Source organism: Panthera pardus, unplaced genomic scaffold, assembly GCF_024362965.1.
Source record: "Panthera pardus isolate Hobbes unplaced genomic scaffold, ASM2436296v1 HiC_scaffold_7, whole genome shotgun sequence".
Lineage (NCBI taxonomy): Eukaryota > Metazoa > Chordata > Mammalia > Carnivora > Felidae > Panthera > Panthera pardus.
Window position 1 is genome coordinate 63,070,688 of NW_026527002.1, and position 20,983 is coordinate 63,091,670.

The 20,983-nt window shown below is 41.7% G+C and overlaps 1 protein-coding gene across 1 annotated transcript in view; it reads left to right on the forward strand.

Annotated features, from left to right (window-relative positions):
- Positions 1-20,983, forward strand: part of DEPTOR (DEP domain containing MTOR interacting protein) — a 135,055-nt gene that overhangs the window by 75,099 nt on the left and 38,973 nt on the right. Inside the window, exons 5-6 of the mRNA XM_019459947.2 lie at positions 15,315-15,500; positions 17,408-17,542. Of these exons, the coding sequence (XP_019315492.1) occupies positions 15,315-15,500; positions 17,408-17,542 (321 nt within the window). The remainder of the gene's footprint in view (positions 1-15,314; positions 15,501-17,407; positions 17,543-20,983) is intronic.

Consider the following 20,983-nt stretch of genomic DNA (forward strand, 5'->3'; position numbering starts at 1 on the left):
CAAGACTATTTGCAGTAGGAGTATTGCAGTGGTGAAGGGAGATGGGGCCAAACTCTGAATACTGCGAGGACAGAAAGAAGGGGTCAGGAGATGGAAATTTATTAATAGGAGACATCAAGCGTAGAGAGATTCTTTTCTTCTTTTTTCTCTTTTCATTTCTTTTCTTTTGAGAGAGAGAGAGAAAGAGATGGGGAGAGGCAGAGGAGGAGAGAGAATCTTAAGCAGGCTCCATGCCCAGTGCGGAGGCTGACACGGGGCTTGATCTCCTAACAGTGAGATCATGACCTGAGCTGAAATCAAGAGTCAGATGCTTAATCGACTGAGCCATCCAGGCAGGCACCCCTAAGGGGATTCTTGCTAAACCAGTTTATGAGAATTTTTAAGGAAGGTAGGCCAACAACTTACAAGCAAAGATGGAAGAGGAGAAATTTGGTCAAATATCAAGAGTGATTGAATATCGAGGGTGGGAGGGGGTGGTTCTCACCAGACTGACTTAGGAGGATTCTTTAAGACTGGGCTGGGCAAGCCAAAGACAGGATGGGGGCCAAGGTCAAGGCCTAATAGAAAAGAGGGTTCAGGAGAAACTGACTATAGAGTCAGAAAAGGAGAGAGTCTCTGTCAATAGCAACCTACCATTGCTGGCCTACCCTCCCTTCCTGTCCATCAAGACTCTCCTACTCACGTTCCCTTACTTTTGGCCTTTGGTAACTTCTTGCTACCAACAAGAAGATTTTTGTATTACAGATGGCATCCAGTCAGTATCTTCATTTTTCTTTACACTTAACTAGAATGTTCAGTGCTTTGAGTACAGAGAATTGGTTTTCTCTGTGTCCCCAGTGGCTTGGCATTGGTATATTGACTATTCAGTAAAAAAAAAAAAAAAAAAAAAAAAAAAAGAAGAAGAAGAAAGAAAGAAAGAAAAAAAGTGTTAAATGAATGGATGGCGGTAGTGACCACTTATTGAAACCTTACCATTTGCTGGGCACAGTGCTGAGTATTTATACCAGCTAGCGTTCTTTCAGTATAAGCAGCCCCAATCATTATTTGCTTTAAACATAGGCAGAGCTAGCTGACAGTTAAAGGAAACATTGAAAAACCAGATGCCTGGAGAAGTACTAGAGCAGCTCTTGGGGATCCACTTGCCAGGAACTAGTGACGAAAGGGCCATCCCTTCCAGCCACCTAGAGCCAGGAAATTAGCTCCATGCTAAACCCTAGGGAGTGACTCTGATTGGCTGAACCCGGGTCACCTGCCCACGTCTTGACCCTAGATGGGCAGAACCCTTTGACTGACAGACTCACCAGGTAGGGGAGGGATGCTTTAGGTAGGCACAAGTGATAGACTGTTCTTTACTGGTGTTAGTTCATTTCATCCTCTACCCTATCAGTGCACTTGGTATTGTTATTCCTGTTGTTTTAGATGACAGTATACAGTATTTGGCACTAGTATAATCATTCTTAGCTCTTTCATGTTAAGCTTTGAATAGGAACAAAAATACTGCTTGGAGAGAATATTTTCTCAGTCCACTTTCAATAATTATTTCAAGCACAATCTTTATCAACAGCCGTCATCTAATAAAATTGTTTTACCTTCTCAATTTAGAATCTCTGGGAATTATCCCACTGTGCCTTCTGATATGCTTTGGCTCCGTTTCACTTTTTATTGTAGCTGAATCCAAAGCAAGAAGAAACGTGTACACAGCCATAATGTTGCAGTGTAAACATAAGGGAGCAAGGTTGCTTGGGAAAGTCAAGGGCTGATGCATTGGCACACATTAAAGTGTTGATTTTGGTTAAAGGAAAACAGGTCTTGTAGCTACACCAGGACTTAACTATTAGAAAGTGTGAAGGGAATAAGAGATACCTTAGCTCATGTAATCTTCCGAAAGAGTGCAATGCATAAGGAACAGAGGCCTTTTGTCGACAGTGTCGGAAATGTAAATATTTCAGTCTTTAGTTGACATTAGTATAACTTGTCAGGTCTACAGACACTGATCTAGCTACAGGCAGCATTTGGCTCTGAAGCATGCACTCCTACCAACTCCTGCCTTGCTCCTGACGGCTTGTTGTCCAGTGTCCCAGCTGTACATAGTCCTCAGTTTATCCAAATGCAGCATTTCTTTAACAACATGAGGAAGTCTTAAAACAGAGGCACACAATCTCTGTGCAGTTGAAGTATATGGAAACTATGCAGTCTTGTATTAAGTACTACTCAGTTAGGTGTTGTGTGGCAGTTTAAGGACTCAGGTGGTTTTCAGTGGTCATTTTTAGTGGGACGTGTAGACGAGCGTCTCAGGTATAGTAGAAACACGTATCAGGGTGGAATGGACAATTCAGATTTTGGATCAGGATATGACTCTTCTCTCTCCCACTGGCCAGGAAACTGTGGTGTTAAGTCCTGGCTACTGATGGACACAAGTTTGACCACAGCCCTCAAGGCAGGGTGGAGGCAGGTGGGACAGAAAGTTAAGAGGCTCTCCTTTAAGGAGTGAAATCTCTCCATTCTCTTTTACATCACAGACCATTCTTGTAGCTCTAAAAAGTCCCCAACTTGCTGCCTCTGGCTCTAGATTCTCAGCCACTCACGTTAACTCACTTCTCTTAGCTGAGGGTCCCCTCTCAGACAGTCTGTCTGGATTGTCTTTTGTGTTCGGACCTATAGCTCCTCCTCCTCGCTCCCTCCTCACCTCTTCCACCAGGATTGGCCAAACAAGCTGAAGCATATTAGTACCCTGGAGTGATTGCTGGGTGTAAAACTGACCATTTGGTCAACTCTGATTGGTGTGACTATGCAACAGGATTAAGTTAAAAATTAAAGAAGGAGTTATACACACACACACACACACACACACACACCACATACATATCCAGATTACAGTTGGGAAAATATGTGTTAATTAATATTCATAACCAATTTTAATCTAATTTGGAGAATAATGTTTTTATAGAGTTATTTAAAAAGTTATTTTATTTTATTTAATGTTTATTTTTGAGAGAGAGTGCGAGTGGGGGAGGGACAAAGAGAGAGGGGGGAGATGCAGAATCTGAAGCAGGCTCCAGGCTCTGAGCTGTCAGCATAGACCCCGATGCAGGGCTCAAACCCATGAACCGTGAGATCACTACCTGAGCCGAAGTCAGATGCTTAACTGACTGAGCCACCCAGGTGCCCCTATATAAGTTATTTTAAAACTGACATAAAATTCTAAAGGCTCTAACATTTTATCTAGCTTTTTTCTCTACAAAGCTCTCCTTCAGTTTCTTCTCTGTCCCAGTGATGACATTGGACCCAGTAAGGAGGCTCCCTCAACCCCTCACCGCTCCTTCTATCCATTTTATTATAGCCACTCCTTTGGCTCCTGCCCAGGTTTCAGTGTGGTTGGAAATTACCAAAGCCGCCATGTCCAGGGAGAAGGGGAAGGTGCTGGTTTTTAACCACTGGCTCATTCCCGTCTCTCTGAGGTCCTCTTTTTTTTTTTTAATATAATTTATTGTCAAATTGGCTTCCATACAACACCCAGTGCTCATTCCAACAAGTGCCCTCCTCAATGCCCGTTGCCCACTTTCCCCTTTCCCCCACCCCCCATCCACCCTCAGTTTGTTCTCTGTATTTAACAGTCTCTTATGGTTTGCCTCCCACCCTCTCTGTTTGTAACCTTTTTTTCCCCCTTCCCTTCCCCCATGGTCTTCTGTTAAGTTTCTCAAGATCCATATATGAGTGAAAACATATGCTATCTGTTTTTGTCTGACTGACTTATTTCACTTAGCATAATACCCTCCAGTTCCATCCACGTTGCTACATATGGCAGGACTTCTGAAGTCCCCTTTGACAGTTGCTGAGAGCATAATCTCGAGCAGGGATTCCTATCAAGTCGGAACATAATGTGCTTCCTCATCAAAATGAAGGAAATAGGATGGGGGACATAGTGTGAAGGGGAAAAAGACTGCGGTAAGAACAACCCTTGATTCTTTGGCTATCAGAAGCTCGGGATAAGAGTTACCTTCTATGACAGATAGCTCTCAAAGTGTTACACTTTAAGGGATGAACTTGTTCGGTGCTTAGCTGGTCTGTTCCTATGGAAAACCAGCCCCTACGCTAGACCCATCGTGCTTCCAATGGAAATATGATGTGAGCCACAAATGCAAACCATAGATCTACTTTAAACTTTTCTAATGGCCACAGTAATAACAGTAGAGGTGGGTGAAATTCATCTCAGTAATATATTTTAACTCACTGTCTCCAAAATACCACTTCAAAATGTAAGATTTTGCTTGAACAAAATTTTCAACGTGAAAAATACCAATCAGCTATTTTATGTTCTTATTTTTCCTACTCAATATTTTAAGATCCAGTGCAGATTTTACACTTGCAGCTCATCTCAATTCGGACTCGCCACCCCTCAAGGCTTGGCAGCCACATGTGACCTGTGGCTGCTATTCTGGAGAGCCTCCCTCTAGCCCTTTTTGAAACCACTGCAGGGCAGGGTGATATCCTGGTGAGTGTGTATGTCATTTTTCAGTCCCTCATCTCAGAGATCTTTGTCTGTGGCTAAATTCCTGAATGTTTGTGTTAAAGAAGCACCTTGTTACCTATACTTTGCAGTGTTGGTTTGGACACCTCCATAAAGCTGGGTGCCAGTGACACAAATTTCTGGAATGGTGACAACAATTCTCCCTTCCCCAGCACACTGATTTCACAATCATATTTTCTTTCACCTCTGTTTTTTTAATATTTCCTTTGATTTTTAAATATTTCCACAAGTCAGAAATTGTTGACTGCCATCACTTAGACTGGTTCTCTCATTACTCAGAAAGGGCTTATCCAGTATATAACCCAGTGTTCTGGACCACTTTCTTAAATTTCTGCTTTTCATTGTGGGATCCTTTGGATTTTTGCTGACAGCAGAACAATATTATTAATGGTGCATTGGCGTTATTGTGACATTTCAGACATCTATGTGTCCCTGTATGTTTATTAACTTCACTTGTGTTGGTTAAAAGATGAAGTTATTGTCATTTCTTTTCCACAAATGTAAAAATTGAGGCCGAGGGACTGTCCATAACCAGTTCAATCACAGGGGAGTCAGAGATGAGTTGCTGGAAGGCATATCTTTTGTGTGTGTGACTTTATGTCTTATCCCTCTTGGCCTCTGAATCAAGCATAGTTTGTTACAAGGTGTGGGTTGCAAATAAACAGAAAGCATTTGTTTTTTGAGCTTTTAATTTCATGTCTCTAAGCCTGGGTTTGGAACAGCATCAGGATTCTGTTTTGCTGCAAATAACGGCAAATGTAGTAATGATGGGCTTGAATAGAGCAGTTCCTGGAACAGCTCAGGCAGCAAGCTGTTCCAGGTGGAGAATCCTGAGCTGGTAAGAGGTGGATATAGCCCCATCCATCTCTGTGTGGCCCTTCCTAATGGATGCCAGGCCTCAAGTCTGCACTGTGGGCAGGAAGAAGATAGAATGGCCAAGAGCTGTCACCTAGCAAGACTTTGCTTTTCTTTAGGAAAGGTTGCCTTTCCCAGGGAATTATACCTATATCACATGGGCCAGAACTATGTCACATGGTCACCCCTTGGTGGAAGGCAATCAGTGAACTAATGCTTTTACCCAGGCACACTGCTACCCTGAGCAAATAATAAAAGTGGAAGAAAGAGAGAATGTGTTTTGGACAGCAGCCAGCATTGTCATCCACAAGGACAAATGTCTTTATCATTAAGTGACTATGGGATCTTCCCTGTGAAACATGGGCTTCCAAGGAATAGTTGTCTTCTTTTGTCCACACACGGAGTTCCTTATCGCTCTAAGTGATACTTGAAATAGAAGGGAACCAAGGTTAATGTCTTAGTTTGGACCACTGCACCATGATTATCTTAACATTAGGGGGCTTCTGGGGTGAATGGGAATTGTCTGTATTATGTTTTGCTGCCTTTCTATGAATCTAAAATGATTTCAAAATATAAAGTTTATCTTTTAAAAAGTAGGCAAGGATTTTCCAATATCTATATTCCTTTTTGGTATAAGAAAAGGTGAATACAGATATAAATGATATAGAAAATATAGGAAGACAGTTTAAAAAAAAAAACAACAACCTAAATCTCACCACTGATTTCTTTCTTTTTGAATATCTTCTTTTTACTATTTTGAATGTACCATACTCTTCAGTCTCATAAGGAACACCTGATAAATTGCTCTACAGTAAAGTTACAGCACGTTCTGTGGTAACCTTTCTGGGAAGAGTTAGAAATTGCCATCTGGGTGGCATAACAACAGACACTCAGATCAATAGAACAGAATAGGGAACCCAGAAATGGACCCACAAACGTACGGCCAACTGATTTTTGACAAAGCAGGAAAGAATATCCAATGGAATAAAGACAGTCTTTTCAGCAAGTGGGGCTGGGAAAACTGGACAGCGACATGCAGAAGAATGAACCTGGACCGCTTTCTTACACCACACACAAAAACAAACTCAAAATGGATGAAAGACCTAAATGTAAGATAGGAAGCCATGAAAATCCTCAAGGAGAAAGCAGGCAAAAACCTCTTTGATCTTGGCCGCAGCAACTTCTTACTCAACACGTCTCCACAGGCAAGGGAAACAAAAGCAAAAATGAACTACTGGGACCTCATCAAAATAAAAAGCTTCTGCACAGCGAAGGAAACAAGCAGCAAAACTAAAAGGCAACCGATGGAATGGGAGAAGATATTTGCAAACAACATATCAGATAAAGGGTTAGTATCCAAAATCTATAAAGAACTGATCAAACTCAACACCCCCCCCCCAAAAAAAAACAAATAATCCAGTGAAGAAATGGGCAAAAGACATGAATAGACACTTCTCCAAAGAAGACATCCAGATGGGCAACCGACACATGAAAAAATGCTCAACATCTCTCATCATCAGGGAAATACAAGTCAAAACTGCAATGAGATACCACCTCACACCTGTCAGAATGGCTAACATTAACAACTCAGGAAACAACAGGTGTTGGCCAGGATGCAGAGAAAGAGGATCTCTTGCATTGTCAGTGGGAATGCAAGCTGGTGCAGCCACTCTGGAAACCAGTATGGAGATTTCTCAAAAAATTAAAATAGAACTACCTACGACCCAGCAATTGCACTAGTAGGTATTTATCCAAGGGATACAAGTATGCTGTTTCGAAGGGACACATGCACCTCGATGTTTATGGCAGCACTACCAACAATAGCCAAAGTACGGAAAGAGCCCAAATGTCCATCGATGGATGAATGGATAAAGAAGATGTGATATATATATATATATATATAATGGAGTATTACTCAGCAATCAAAAAGAATGAAATCTTGCCATTTGCAACTACGTGGATGGAACTAGAGGATACTATGCTAAGTGAAGTTAGTCAGAGAAAGACAAATACAATATGGCTTCACTCATATGAGGACTTTAAGACACAGAACAAATGAACATAAGGAAGGGAAGCAAAAATAATATAAAAACAGGGAGGGGGACAAAACATAAGAGACTCTTAAATATGGAGAACAAATAGAGGGTTACTAGAGGGGTTGTGGAAGGGGGATGGGCTAAATGGTAAGGGGCATTAAAGAACCTACTCCTGAAATCATTGTTGCACTAAATGCTAATTTGGATGTAAATTTAAAAAATTAAACTAAAAAAAAGAAAGAAACTCAGCACCATGGCCACCAAAAAAAAAAAAATGCCATCTGGGAATCGGGCTTTGGTGGGTTTTCACCTGCCATGGTTCCTGGGTACCTCTAGCATCACACTGGATATCCTCCTCCATGTTGTTGGCCCTGCTGAGTTGATCTGGTGTAGGTTGGATGCCTCCTTTTCTTCCAGAACACCTAAAGTTGCTTCCAGATTCTTCCCCTACATGGGTGATGTCTGCAAAGGCTTATACCTTGGAAAGGTATCTTTTGGGTACGGATACCTTGGGCCCTCAAGGAAACCCACACATGGCCAACATTAATGGAGTGCCTCTAAGGACCAGAAACTATATTGGGCTTTTTTACCTATGTTATGCAATTAGTTCTTCAACTCATATTACAGATGAATATAATTGAAGCTCAGGGCAGTTAAGTAACTTACTAAAGACTAGGCATTCAGCACTGAACAAAACATGAGTATCAAAGATGAATAATCTTGAGGATTCTGCCAGTGTTTTCTCAGGCTGAGTAAAATGGAAAGTGAAAAAAATCATCTGTATAGTTTGGACAAATACAATGCAGTTCATCATTTAAAAACAAAACAATACAACAGAGTGAAGCTGGTGTTCAACCCAGGGCCATCTGAGACCGTCATCGTTCTGTTCTTTCAATAAGCAATTCCAAGGTAATAAATGTTTTGGCCTGGTGAAGAGTTTTGTGGAAATCTGCCCATCCAAATTGCCTTCCGTAAACTATAGACAGGAATAAATGAGAGAAAAGCAAATTCTGTTTTGTGTGTGTGTGTGTGTGTGTGTGTTTGTAAGCTTATTCACTTCCTCATTTGGCATTGTTATATCTTTGGTTGGGAGACAGTCTAGCCAGGAGATTACAAGATGGGGTTCCAGAGTCAACCTGTCAGTGTTTCTGTCTTGGACCTTCCAGTTAATAACTATGGAACCTTGGGTAAGTTTACCTTGTGTAATCCTGTTTTCTCATCTGTAAAATGGGAATAATCATAATAACTCTCCCATAGTGCTGCTATGAGACCTGAATGATATAATCATGCATGTGCTATTAAGCATAGGACCTGGCACAGAGTGTCACTCAACAAATGCTAGCCGATTCTTACTCTCATTATTGTTATCAATATTCTCAGCATCAGATGCCTTGGTGGGGTAGAGCTTAATATAAGTGTGATGGCTTCATCCATGCTGGCCTTACACAGTATGTTATACATACTCCGTGATGAATGTATACATGTGAAATAAATCAACACTGAGGTGCTTTCATTAGGCCTTTGGATTTATGCCAAGAAGCCCAAAAGATCTAGAACAGAGTTACAAAGTTTTTTCATTGACTTTTGTATGTGAGATACTCCATTTCCTGGACAACATAAATTTGGTTTTAGACCTCTCTGTGCTCTTGGTATGATTTAGTCTCTGAAAAACATACCCTTTGTTCTGAGTTTTATCACTAACAAAGGTTCTAGTCCTTGGAAGGCACCCAGCTATTATTTAATGATGCATAGTGAAGAATAAAACATACTTTGACCTGCCATCTGTTTATTACCTTTACATTTCTGGCTGTCAGACACGGAGGCTGCAGAAACCTACACAATCACAATGCCGTGTTTTGATTTTCTTCTTTTCTGCCATCTTTACTAGACTCACTTTGATCCTTGTTCCTCACCTCCTTTCAATCAATTAAATTGGTGTAATTGGGTTCTGGCTTTGTGACTGTGTTTTGTTTTAGTATTGTCAGCTAATAGGACTTCATACTCTAAAACCAATTTCCTGTTTTCATATCCTCTTATTACTGTTGTCAGTGCTTAGGAAGTAATTATTTTAGTTCTCTGACTCACTATTGTTATTGCCTTTTGAAGAGTTTTATATTCCAGGCACCTAGCACTGTCCTTACATGGCATAGGCACTTAAATACAATTGCTCAATGTTCTTGAATCAAGGACTTTTGCTCCTTTGGGAAGCAGGGCTCTTTCAACTCCTGCATCCCCTTTAGGATGGTTTGAGATGGGTGGCTACAGCCTTCAGTATATCTCAGATAAAAAAAAATAGCTTTCACCTTCTGTTGTAGTTCATTCTCAGTTCTGGTTTTCCACCAAACACATTAATAAAAAGCATTATATTAGTATTTTTTTGTTTTAGTCTTGACAGTCTGTAAAATCTGCAATATACTAAGTGACCTGAGATGCTTGGACTCTGAAGGACTGTGTATTAGCAAGAGCAGAGAGAGAGAGAGAGAGAGAGAGAGAATATCCCAAGCAGGCTCTGCACTAACAGCTCTGCACTAACTCCACAGTGTTACTGCAGAGCCCGACACGGGACTTGAACCCACGAACCACGAGATCATGACCTGAGCTGGAATCAAGAGTCAGATGCTTAACCAACTGAGCTACCCAGGTGCCCCGAGACCATCCTATAAAAAGATTTGATGAAGTGCATCCGGGGAGCAGTTGGTGTCTGTGCATACTCTCCCCTCACTCCCGTCCAGCTCCCCTTATCACACTGCCGGATTCAGTTCACTTACTTCACGATGCCTGTTGTGTTAGGTCATTTGCCAGCAGACGTTTCAAGGATAGATGAAAGTATGTGACCTTCCTCCCTTCAACTAGATAAGTAGCTTAAAATGTCTTCTATATTCAGCTGAGTTTGTAGGTTTCAAGGTGATAAATGTTTATATTCATCCTTAGATTATATGTGTCAGTAGAGTAGAAGCCAATTTCCCCTCTTGTAGATAATCACTTTTTTAAAAAAAGTTTATTTTCAGAAAGAGTGAGAAAGAGAGAATGAGTGGAGGAAGCACAGAGAGAGAGAGAGAGAGAGAGAGAGAGAGAGAGAGAGAATCCCCAGCAGCCCCACGCTGAGAGTGCAGAGCCTGATACGGGGCTCCAAGTCATGAACCGAGAGATCATGACTTGAGCCAAAAATCAAGAATTGGACATTTACCCAACTGAGCCACCCAGGTGTCCCGATAATCACTTTTAAAAATCTCTTTGTGTTTGTTAAAGTCATCCTAATAACTTATAATAGAAAAACGTAGCCACATTATCCACAAAAAGTCAACTATATCACTTTGTTATTTTGGTAGATTACATGCCATTTCCCTCATGCTTTCTGAAAAGTAAAGCACACTGCGAATCAGGATCTATTTTCTCTTACCAAATATCAACAACATTGTGAGCTTAGTGCTTCTAGAACCCCCGCTTTCATAAGCAATTAGACCCTCTTGTATTTAATGGCTTTAGCTTTCTGGCTGTGGCTGCTTTTTCTCCTGTTTTATATCTATTTTGATACCAAGCCAAGTCAAGTCCCTTGGGAATGCCACCAGTATAAAAGGGAAGTCTTCATAAGTCCCAGGAATATAAATTGAATGAGTCAATAATTATCACTTTTTAATTACAACTGTAATTATAAGAGCACAACCAGAATATTGCAGGATTTTTTTTTTTACCTCAATACCCAGGATTCGTGGTCTCGCTGCTTTGAAGAATAAAGAGGTGGATGCAAAATATAATGAGCAGTAGGCAAAAGTTTATTAGAGTATAAGATCAGGGTATGAAAGCTCTCTTTACTGAGGGGGGAACCTCTGAAAGTGAATGCTCGTGGCAATAGGCAAGGGTCTTTGTTTTCCAAGGTTCTGGTCAGCACCCCAACCCTTCCCCCTTGTTCCTTCACAGGTCCTACCCTTATTGGCTTGATAGCTCTGGGTGCTGAGTTGTCCATTCCTGATGGGCTCGATTCCATTATATGAGGGGTGGTCTATGGCCATACCTTCCTTGTAGATCATACTTTAATGGTCTACTAGTTATTTTTAGTTAGGTCTTTTTTTTCAAATTCCTGAGAGGAACCTGAGGGGGAGAAGTGGTGTCTGTTGCATTCTTAAGATGAACCTTACCCCTGAGGGGGTTTGCTGTGGTCAGACACTCCCAGCATTGTTCCAAAATAGGTGTTTTTCCCCACCCAGGGACCTCAGGTCCTAACCTTTCCCTCTCTGCCTACTGAATCCTATCTTTTCCCATAATAATACTAGATCTTGAATGTTCACTTTGAATGTTCTCTCTTCGTACTTATTCCTGTTTACAGCTTCATATTCTCAAGGAGCAAAGAATGAAGTTTATTGAATTGTTCGTGACACCACATTTACTCTAAATAAAAGTCCCGTATAGTGTTGAGATCTGAGAAGTGAAGGACTGGAACAGTCTCCAGATTTAGAGACACCAGTCACAGTCTGCCAATTGATTTGTCTTTCCTTCCCTTTAATTTTTTCCCCCCATAGTTTAGGTAATTTCTTCTGTGTTTAGCAAAAAGCAAGACTCCTATGTAGCAAATGGTTTTGTATTTAATATAGAGAATGTCATGTTAAAGTGTGGAGAGAACCAATTCCTTTTTCTTTCCGGAATACAAACTATATGTCATTTAGCCATTGTGTATTTCTTGAGACTCTACATATGTAATTTATGGCTATAAAAATGGCTTTCTTCATCTAGTTACTTCCTAAAACGTCCTGTGTCTTAACTCACTCCCTACTTCTTGTTTTTGTCTCTTCTGAGATTTAAACATCTCCCATTGGGATAGTTGCCAATCTAGATCTGGATATCTGGTTAAGATTCCGTATTTTTCATGAGTGAAAAGGTGACAGACCTGTGTGTGGGAGATGGGTGAAGTGTTCTTTGAAAGAAGGGCAGAAAAGGCAGAAGAAATAGGTTCTGTGCAGAAACTTAAATGACCAAAGGCTGCAGTCAATCTTTATGAGTCTCAGAATGAGAAGACTTAAACCACTAGATTTCAGTAGATTCCAGATGACATTCCGAATCTCTCACACCAGTTATTCCATTTCTTCTTGACAGCAAAGCTGTGCAAACTTAAAATGTTTAATAAACTGCCCAAATCACTCCTCCAGTCAAATTGGTGAACTGGGATCAAAACTGACGTCATCGGATTCTAGAACAATTGCTTTTTATTGCATGCTACTCATTTCTAGAAGTTATTCAGCGTAAGAAAATGTTGAGTAAAGTCCCAGCTTACTTGTTTTGTTATTATATGAAACACAGGGTATGGGCTTGAAAGGATGAACAGAACAGGTGTCACGTTGCAGTCACCATGCTAAGATAGATGGCTGGGATAGTGTGCGCCACTTAGCAGGTGCTCACATTGTCGGATACATGAATGATGCCTTGTGTGACTGGTTGATGCTATAGTATGGCTTCTACCTGTGCTCTTTAAGCTTTTGTAACTATGATTATCTGTTTTATACCTAAGGCTACACTCACAAACAAAGCAAGTGCGCGGTATTCGGTGTTCATGTCATTAAACTTTTAATAAGAGAGAGAGAAAAAGAACCCTTTTAGAAGCAGCATAATTCATTGAAAACAATGCGAGTGACACATGCAATTGTCATTTTTCTATTCTGAGAGGAGAATTGGACTCCAGCTATGCCAGCCACACAGCTGGGGGATGAACACATGGAGATACTCAGTTCACAGTGTGGCTGCTCCTCGCACACTAAAATCCAAATAAGTCCTTGAAACTTGCAGTGGGGTGTTAAATATGGTGCGTCATAAAATTGAATTCCCAGAAGCCAAATGGCAATATATCATCAGTACATGCTGGTAACTGTGAAAACAACAGTGGTTGTGAAATAATAAATGTATAATTGTTTGAGTTCTTACAATCTGCTTGCATTATGTTAAACAGGTATGGTCTACTATCGAATCCAATTTTTCTTTTCCCTGATTTGGTCACGGTTAAGGTCATTTACACTATTGGAGAGAGAATGTGATGAATAAGGACTATTTAAATTTAACCGTTTTATCTTATCTTAGGTGCTCAGTTTATCCTCTGAGCCATAGGTAGTGGAGAGCTGGGGAGGTGGAGAATGGAGAATGGGTATGACTTTAACCCTTGGTCAGTATTTAAAGCCTGAGGAGATTAAATTGATAGTCATATTTCCGCTTCAATTAAAAACACTTTTTAGGGGCACCAGGGTGGCTCAGTCCGTTAAGCATCCGACTTCAGCTCAAGAGGTGAACTCACGGTCCATGGGTTTGAGTCCCACGTCAGGCTGTATGCTAACAGCTCAGATCCTAGAGCCTGCTTTGGATCCTGTGTCTCCCTCTCTCTCTGCCCCTCCCCCACTCATGCTCTATCTCTCTGTCTCTCTCAAAAATAAATAAACACTAAAAAAATACTTTCTAAGGTACTTTTAGCCATTATGGAATTTGTTTGGATTCAGAATTTTTTTCTGGATTTATTTATTAGCAGGGCTAATGTTTCATATAATTCACAGTCCAAAGAGAAAACAGTAGATGTTAATAAATGTATATAGAAATGTGTATTTTCAGGTTGTAATTTAAGATACTGTTGCCAAGGTCAACTTGAGGATTCAAAGAATCTTAATAAACTCAGAAAAGTCTGCCAGAAACAAATAACTTACCTACAAAATTTTATTATAGTATTATCGAATGTAGTGATGTAGTAAATTTCTATAAAAATTTGATTATCCAAAAAAGAACCACTTTGTGTAGATATCATATCAAAGTGTAATTGGCTTATCTCTTGGTTCAGGATGCATTCAGCATCTCCCAAATCCAAGGATGCATTATTTATTAAGAACATGCAGAACTACCCCAGAATTAAGTATATTTGTCTTTGGGGCCAACATCATTCACTTAACCAAAGTGACGAGTTTATCACCATTTGAAGAGTGTGAAACACCCATATGAATCATTAAGTTAAACGTTGTCCGTGGACTCTCTTAATAGGGACCCACCTTTTTGAGACTCTGATATCCATGTAACCAGAAGAATTACTCATAGCAAGTGTGCACAATAAATACAGCTACACCCCAAGCTTGCATTTGCTGACCCAGCACGGTCATACCACGAGCCCACAGATTGGTTTAGGGGGAAGTGGTATAGACTAGCCGCTAAACAGTTTAAAGTTAGGTTGTGTTCTGGATATGCTGCTTATCTACCTATCACAGACTATTCACTTCCAGCCTTTTATGGAGTACCTACTCTGAGCCAAACACATGGTAGTCTAGGATTTCAAGATGCCGGAATGATTAACGGTCTGGGCCCTTAAGCAGAGTGACTTAGTTGGGAGAAAAAGATGTGCTCTCCCCACCACCAAAACAAACAAGCAAACAAATGGTATGGAGTCTCTATTATTTTTGCAACTCTCTGAGTCTTTAATTATTTCCAAATAAAAAAGTTAAAAAATAATTGGATGTGTTGCTATGGGACTAGCACTTTGCTGCGTACTGGGGACACAGGGCTAAATGAAGCCATGATCACTGCCCCAGAGAGCCTAGAGTTGAGTGGGAAAGGCAGAGAAGTGAATGGATAATGCAGGTGCAGTGTGGTAAGTGCTCAGATGGAGGGAGGTTCAGTAGGGGCTGGGGCAACACCAGGAAGAGTCTGACTTAGATCAGGGTTGAGATCAGGCAGAGCTCCCCTGGAGGAATTGAGTAGTAAATTTCTAAAGTGCACGGTACAGAAAGAATTTGGGACCATGTGTAGATTACAAGCTCATGGCATCATCTGTAGAATTAAACTCTTTCTTAAAAGACTTTTGTCCCCATTGGATGGAATCTTCTGGCTGCAGTGCTCAGTGGCCAGGATGCCAGTCATGCTCGTCTGTTCTTTCTCCTCAGTGTCCAACAAGCACCCATTTGTGGACAGCAACCTTCTCTACCAGTTCAGAATGAACTTCCGGCGGAGGCGCAGACTGATGGAGCTGCTCAATGAGAAGTCCCCCTCTTCCCAGGAAACTCACGACAGTCCCTTCTGCCTGAGGAAGCAGAGCCACGACAATCGGAAATCTACCAGTTTTATGTCCGGTATGCCAGTTTCACCATGTAACTGATCACGTGCATTTGTCTTTTGAGAAATGTTAGGGTAATAACTCAGCATTGTGAAATTAGTTTCTCCAGCACGTTTTTTATTTATTCATAACCAAGAAGTATGGGGTGGAGGGCGGGGAAACCCAGCATTACCAAATTGTTCCTGGGCTGTCAACTTAGATGTCATGAAGATCGTTTTATAAAATAAGTATTTACATTATACAAGACCTCTTAACCTCTCATTTTGCCTTACTTGCTTTTCATTGATAAACGGTTCTTATATGTCATTAATTATCCAGTTTTCTAAATCACAGCACTGAAAAACTGTGTGCTTTAATGGTAAATAAAGACTTCTGAGGGCATAGACAAGTCAAAGGCAACTGATTGTCAACCTGTCATGAAGGGGTGACCCAGAACAAAGAAAAATTGTGAAAAGCAAACAGAGGAGCTCGGACGTTACATGGAAGGTCAAACAGTCCCATATTTACAATGAACCTTGACAGAAATGATGCTGACAGATGTTCACAAAGATAACCCCACTCGTCCGGAAAAGGTTAACTTGATGTGTCATTTGAAGAAGAGGGGTACTTAAAGGGATATCTTCAACTCCTCTGAAAACTTGGCATTGACTCAAGGAACTGGTTGGCCTAAGGTTTGGAAATTCTGGGCTTCACCTGAAACTCGGGGCACAATGAAAATGTGTGTCTTGAAAATGTGGTTATTTGTGGGAGGTGCAAGAGTGCTTGTAGCGATATCGAGTCCTTTCTGTGCCCCTGGCACTGAGCTAGGCTTATGTGCCTGAATTTTATTAATTCTCACAATATCCGAAAGAGGAAGGACTTTTCTTATCCCCATTTTATGGGTGGAGAAACTGAGGCTTGGAACAATGGAGGGGCTTACCCAAGGTCACAGCATTAGAAAGTGGTGGACAGAGCTGGATCTCACACCAGTTCTGTCTTAACTCTCTCTCTCTATTTCTGCTCTCTCCTCCCCAATCTCCCTTGCCCTGGAGCTCCTCGGACACAGCCAGGGTGGAAGAAAGAATGAAGCAAGAGGAGAGAGTAAGCACTAGAGGGTCAGGTGTGTGCACACACACATCACGTGTTCCTCAGGGTCGCAGGTCGCAGTCTCCCACAAATGCCGAGTAACTGTTCACGTTCTTACTAGCGCTAAGGTTTGCCGGTTTCTTGTGGACCCAATAGACCCGAAAAGTGACACTGATGAGAAAGAGGATATAGTGGCCGTGGTCACCATAAAAGCCAGTCGTTATTTTGTGCTTTCCACGTTCCAGGCACTAAGCGGGATGCTCTCTACCTACGGCTTCTTTGGTTTGAACACACACCTTCTCCTCTCCCTGTTGAAAGCCACCAGCTCTGTGGCAAAGAGGACCAGATCAGATCACAAAACTGCTGCCTCACATACACTTCCAAAGCCGAAATATGTGTTAATGTGTGTTAATCTCCTTCTTCCACGGCTCTGGGTGATTCATGACTTGCTATTAGATCGGGAGGCATTTATTATTACTGTTAATCCATTAAGTGTATAGCCGGCAGTTAATTTACCCCCTTCCAGGGACTGCCTAGCATGGGCTCGGTCGTTCTTGAAATAACGTTTTATATGGCTGCTTACTTTCACGTACATTATATAACCCACTCCTTGTACCGACCCTGTTGCATTATACCCACTTCACAGCTGGGGAAATTGAGGCTCAGAGAACTGAGGCGAGTGGCCCCACGTGATGCTATTAGCGAGTGGAAGGCTGCGAGTCGGATTCTTGCTCCTCTGACTCCGAGGCCAGGGTGCCTTTTTCTGGCACGTGTGACACGCCTGCTGTGTCTCATGGCTGAAAGCCCGTGTGTCTCATGGCCGCCGCCCTCCTGACTGTGTGTTTCTGGCCCGCACAGTCAGCCCCAGCAAGGAGATCAAGATCGTGTCTGCGGTGCGGAGAAGCAGCATGAGCAGCTGTGGCAGCAGTGGCTACTTTAGCAGCAGCCCCACCCTCAGCAGCAGCCCCCCTGTGCTCTGCAACCCCAAGTCCGGTGAGTGGCCGAAAGGCAGCCCTGTTTCTGGCTGGGGCTGTGGGGCACTTGGGACATGTGCGGGCTGCGTTCCCCAGGAAGCAGATTCTCAGACGGGGGAGGCTAGTGTGTGGGAATCTTGTGACAGCATGCTCGTGGAGCCAAGGCCTGTCGAGAGGAAGGGAAGCACGCAGATTTGGGCACAGGGAGAATCGGGCTGCAGTGTAGCGTCAGGGAAGGCTGCACTGACCCCAAGGGGAGCTCTGGAGGTGGGATGGCCCTTCACAATTGTCCCAAATTGGGACTCAACTCTGTTAAACCCTCAGGTTAACCAGTCATTTGATGTTGGCTGCCCTGGGAGGAGGGCCTGACCGTGGGCAAGGCAGCTCTCTTCAGAGGTCGTTCCAAAGACAGTTGAAGGTATCAGCTGGGAGATGCCCCTCGGTCCTGAAGAGAGTTTGAACAGATGCAGAGGTCTTTGGGGCCTTAGCACCCCCAAGGAAGAAGCACAGATCTGTGCAAAACCCAACTATCCCCGGAAATGACTCTTGGTGCCTTGCAGTTTCAAAATCTACTGATCAAACTGCATGGCCTTTACGTTCCAGAAAAAAAAAAAAATCTAGGGACAAAGATTGTCGATGAGCTTGTGCTTAGAAACAATTCCTCCTTGACCCAATCAGTTCTTCAGCCCACAGGAACCTGTAACTCACAGATACTACCACCTTCTCAAAGTCCGTTACCCACCTCTTTCCCAGGATTAGATTGCGTGGTCTCTGATGGTAATAATCACTGCCTTGAAAACCCCCCCGACTCCATTTGTTTAGTGCCCTGTTCACCCTCAGTTCAGTATATCACCTTCAGGGAAGGGAATTCATTCCTTTTGCTCTTGTTCCCTCATCGCCAGATTTGGGGGTACAAAGATGGAAGGTCATGACCGGTTCCCTCAGTGAACGTATCCTCTCTTTGGGGCCGGGGAGCATGTGTTAGAATAAGGACAAATAGATGTTGTTCAAAGGGTTTTAAGAGAAAACTCTGTTAGGCAAGTGGTATTTTACTTAATCTAACATTTTGTTTTGCTACCTTCTGGAGGATTAGCTAAAGAATAGAGTTGTAACCTGCAGCAAATGAGTGAAGAAACTTGCTTCCACACGGACTCTGGCTGGAAATCATTGAGCACCCATATGCTACCAGGTTTTCAATTAATGAAACACCGGTGATAAGGCAGAATGAGAAAGGAGGGCTATATTCTTAGAACTAGGCTTTTTGAAGCCCTGATCGAAATCTGATAGGTGTATCTAAAGTTAGAAGCAAAAGAATTCAGTTTCCGGAAGGGGTCAGCTATGCTAAAGCCATTTTGCAGGCTTTCCACTGCATACAATAGTAGAATGAGAACAAAGTGTTAATTACTTAAATGAACTACACATCTGCGTTCCCTGAGTTGGGTTTGTATTGTTTCCTTTTTCTCCTTATGCCTTGTCACAAAGGGAAACGTTTACTGATAAGCAGGCAGCAAAGAAAGGTCAGGTTGCCTTTTTTGGGACTCTGCTATGGTTGTCTCTATTGTTTTAATTGTGGTTTGTAAGTCCTACCTCTTACCTATATTCTGACAAGCTTCTCCCTCTTAAGAGGGTTCCCAAGGTACAGTGAGCTTATGTGTGATTATTTTTCTCAAGCAGATAAACAGACCTTCACAGTAAGGCATTTAAAATTAATCATTATATTTATATCTGGATGTATTTTTTAGAACTATGTATAAAAGCCCTAAACCAGACCAAAAAAAAAAAAAAAAAGTACTAGAGATATTACCATAATTTGTGTATGGTATTCAGAATTCAGGATTCAGAAAGAGAAAGCTAAAAGATAATTCCCTGGGCTTCAGGGTTTCTATCTTTTTTCAACAGAAGAAGGAGAAAATGTATTAAAATATATACTTTTATTTATAATTTATTTTATTTTATTGGTATAGTGATCAAATATTACAGTACAGTGTGATTCAAAACCATGATAAAATATCATCTCACACCTGTTAGAACGGCTATTATCAAAAAGACAAAAGATAACAAGTGCTGGCAAGGGTGTGGAGGAAGAGGGACTCTCACGCACTGTTGCTGGGAATGCAAACTGATGCAGCCACCATGGGAAACAGTATGGGGCTCCTCAAAAAATTAAAAATAGAACTACCATATGATCTAGCCATTCCATTTCTGGGTACTTATCCAAAGGAAAGGAAGTTACTCAAAATGTCATCTGCACCCCATGTTCCTTGCAGCATTATTTACAATAGCCAAGCCATGGAAACAAACTAAGGGTCCATTGATCGATGAATGCATAAAGAAAATGAGGTGTATTTATACACAATGGAATATTACTCAGCCATAAGAAGAAGGAAATCCTGCTGTTCGCAACACCATGGATGGAATTTGAGGGCATTATGCTATGTGAAATGAGTGAAACAGACAAATATGTGGTCTCACTAATATGTGGAATCTAAAAAGAAAAAAAAACAAACATAGAGAACAGATTGATTGTTGCCAGAGGAATGGGTGAAGGCGGTCAAATGGTACAAACTTCCAGTTATAAAATAAACAAGTCCTGGGGCGCCTGGGTGGCTCAGTCGGTTAAGCCTCAGACTCTTGGTCTTGACTCACATATGATCTGGCGGTTTGTGAGTTCGAGACCCGCATCACATTCTCTCTGTGGGATTCTCTCTGTCTGCGCCTCTTCTCTTCTTGCTCTCTCTCTCTCTCTCTCTCTCTCTCTCTCAAAATAAATAAATAAAGCTTTAAAAATAAAATAAATAAGTCCTGGGGGTGTAATATACAGCATGGTCACTATAGATAATCGTACTGTATTGTGTATTTGAAAGTTGCTAAGAAAATAAATCTTAAAAGTTCTCATCACAAGAAGAGAATGTTGTAGCTATGTGAGGTGAGGGGTGTTAACTAGACTTATTGTGGTGATCACTGCACAAAACATATACATATATTGAATAATTATGTTAGAACCTGAAGCTAATATAATTTTATATGTCAGTTGTATCTCAGTAACAAGAAAGAGAATGTGTATTAAGGTAGGTGGTCACTACTGTCAGATATTACAGTACATGTGATTTCTATACCCGAATTCATTCACCCAGACAGGATTATCTTGGGTAGGGAGAGAATTGTGTGACAGGGAATTGAAAGGTCTCAGTCCTCAACCAGGGACCTCTTCTCTTACATCCTGTTCATCTAAGAGGCTCTTTTCTTGGTTTTGACCTACTCCCTCTTTTTGGAGGGGAACATAAATTCATTTTCTCTTTTATGAGCTACCTGAAAGCAAAAGTAAGCATTCTGGCCACCTGTCATCTCAACAAGAAGCATGTCATTGCCTTTAACTGAGAGGGTGTTCGCTAGGGCCAGACTACCTGATGGCTCATCTGGGTCTCACCCCATGCTGCCTTTTCTTTTTCTGCTGCACACG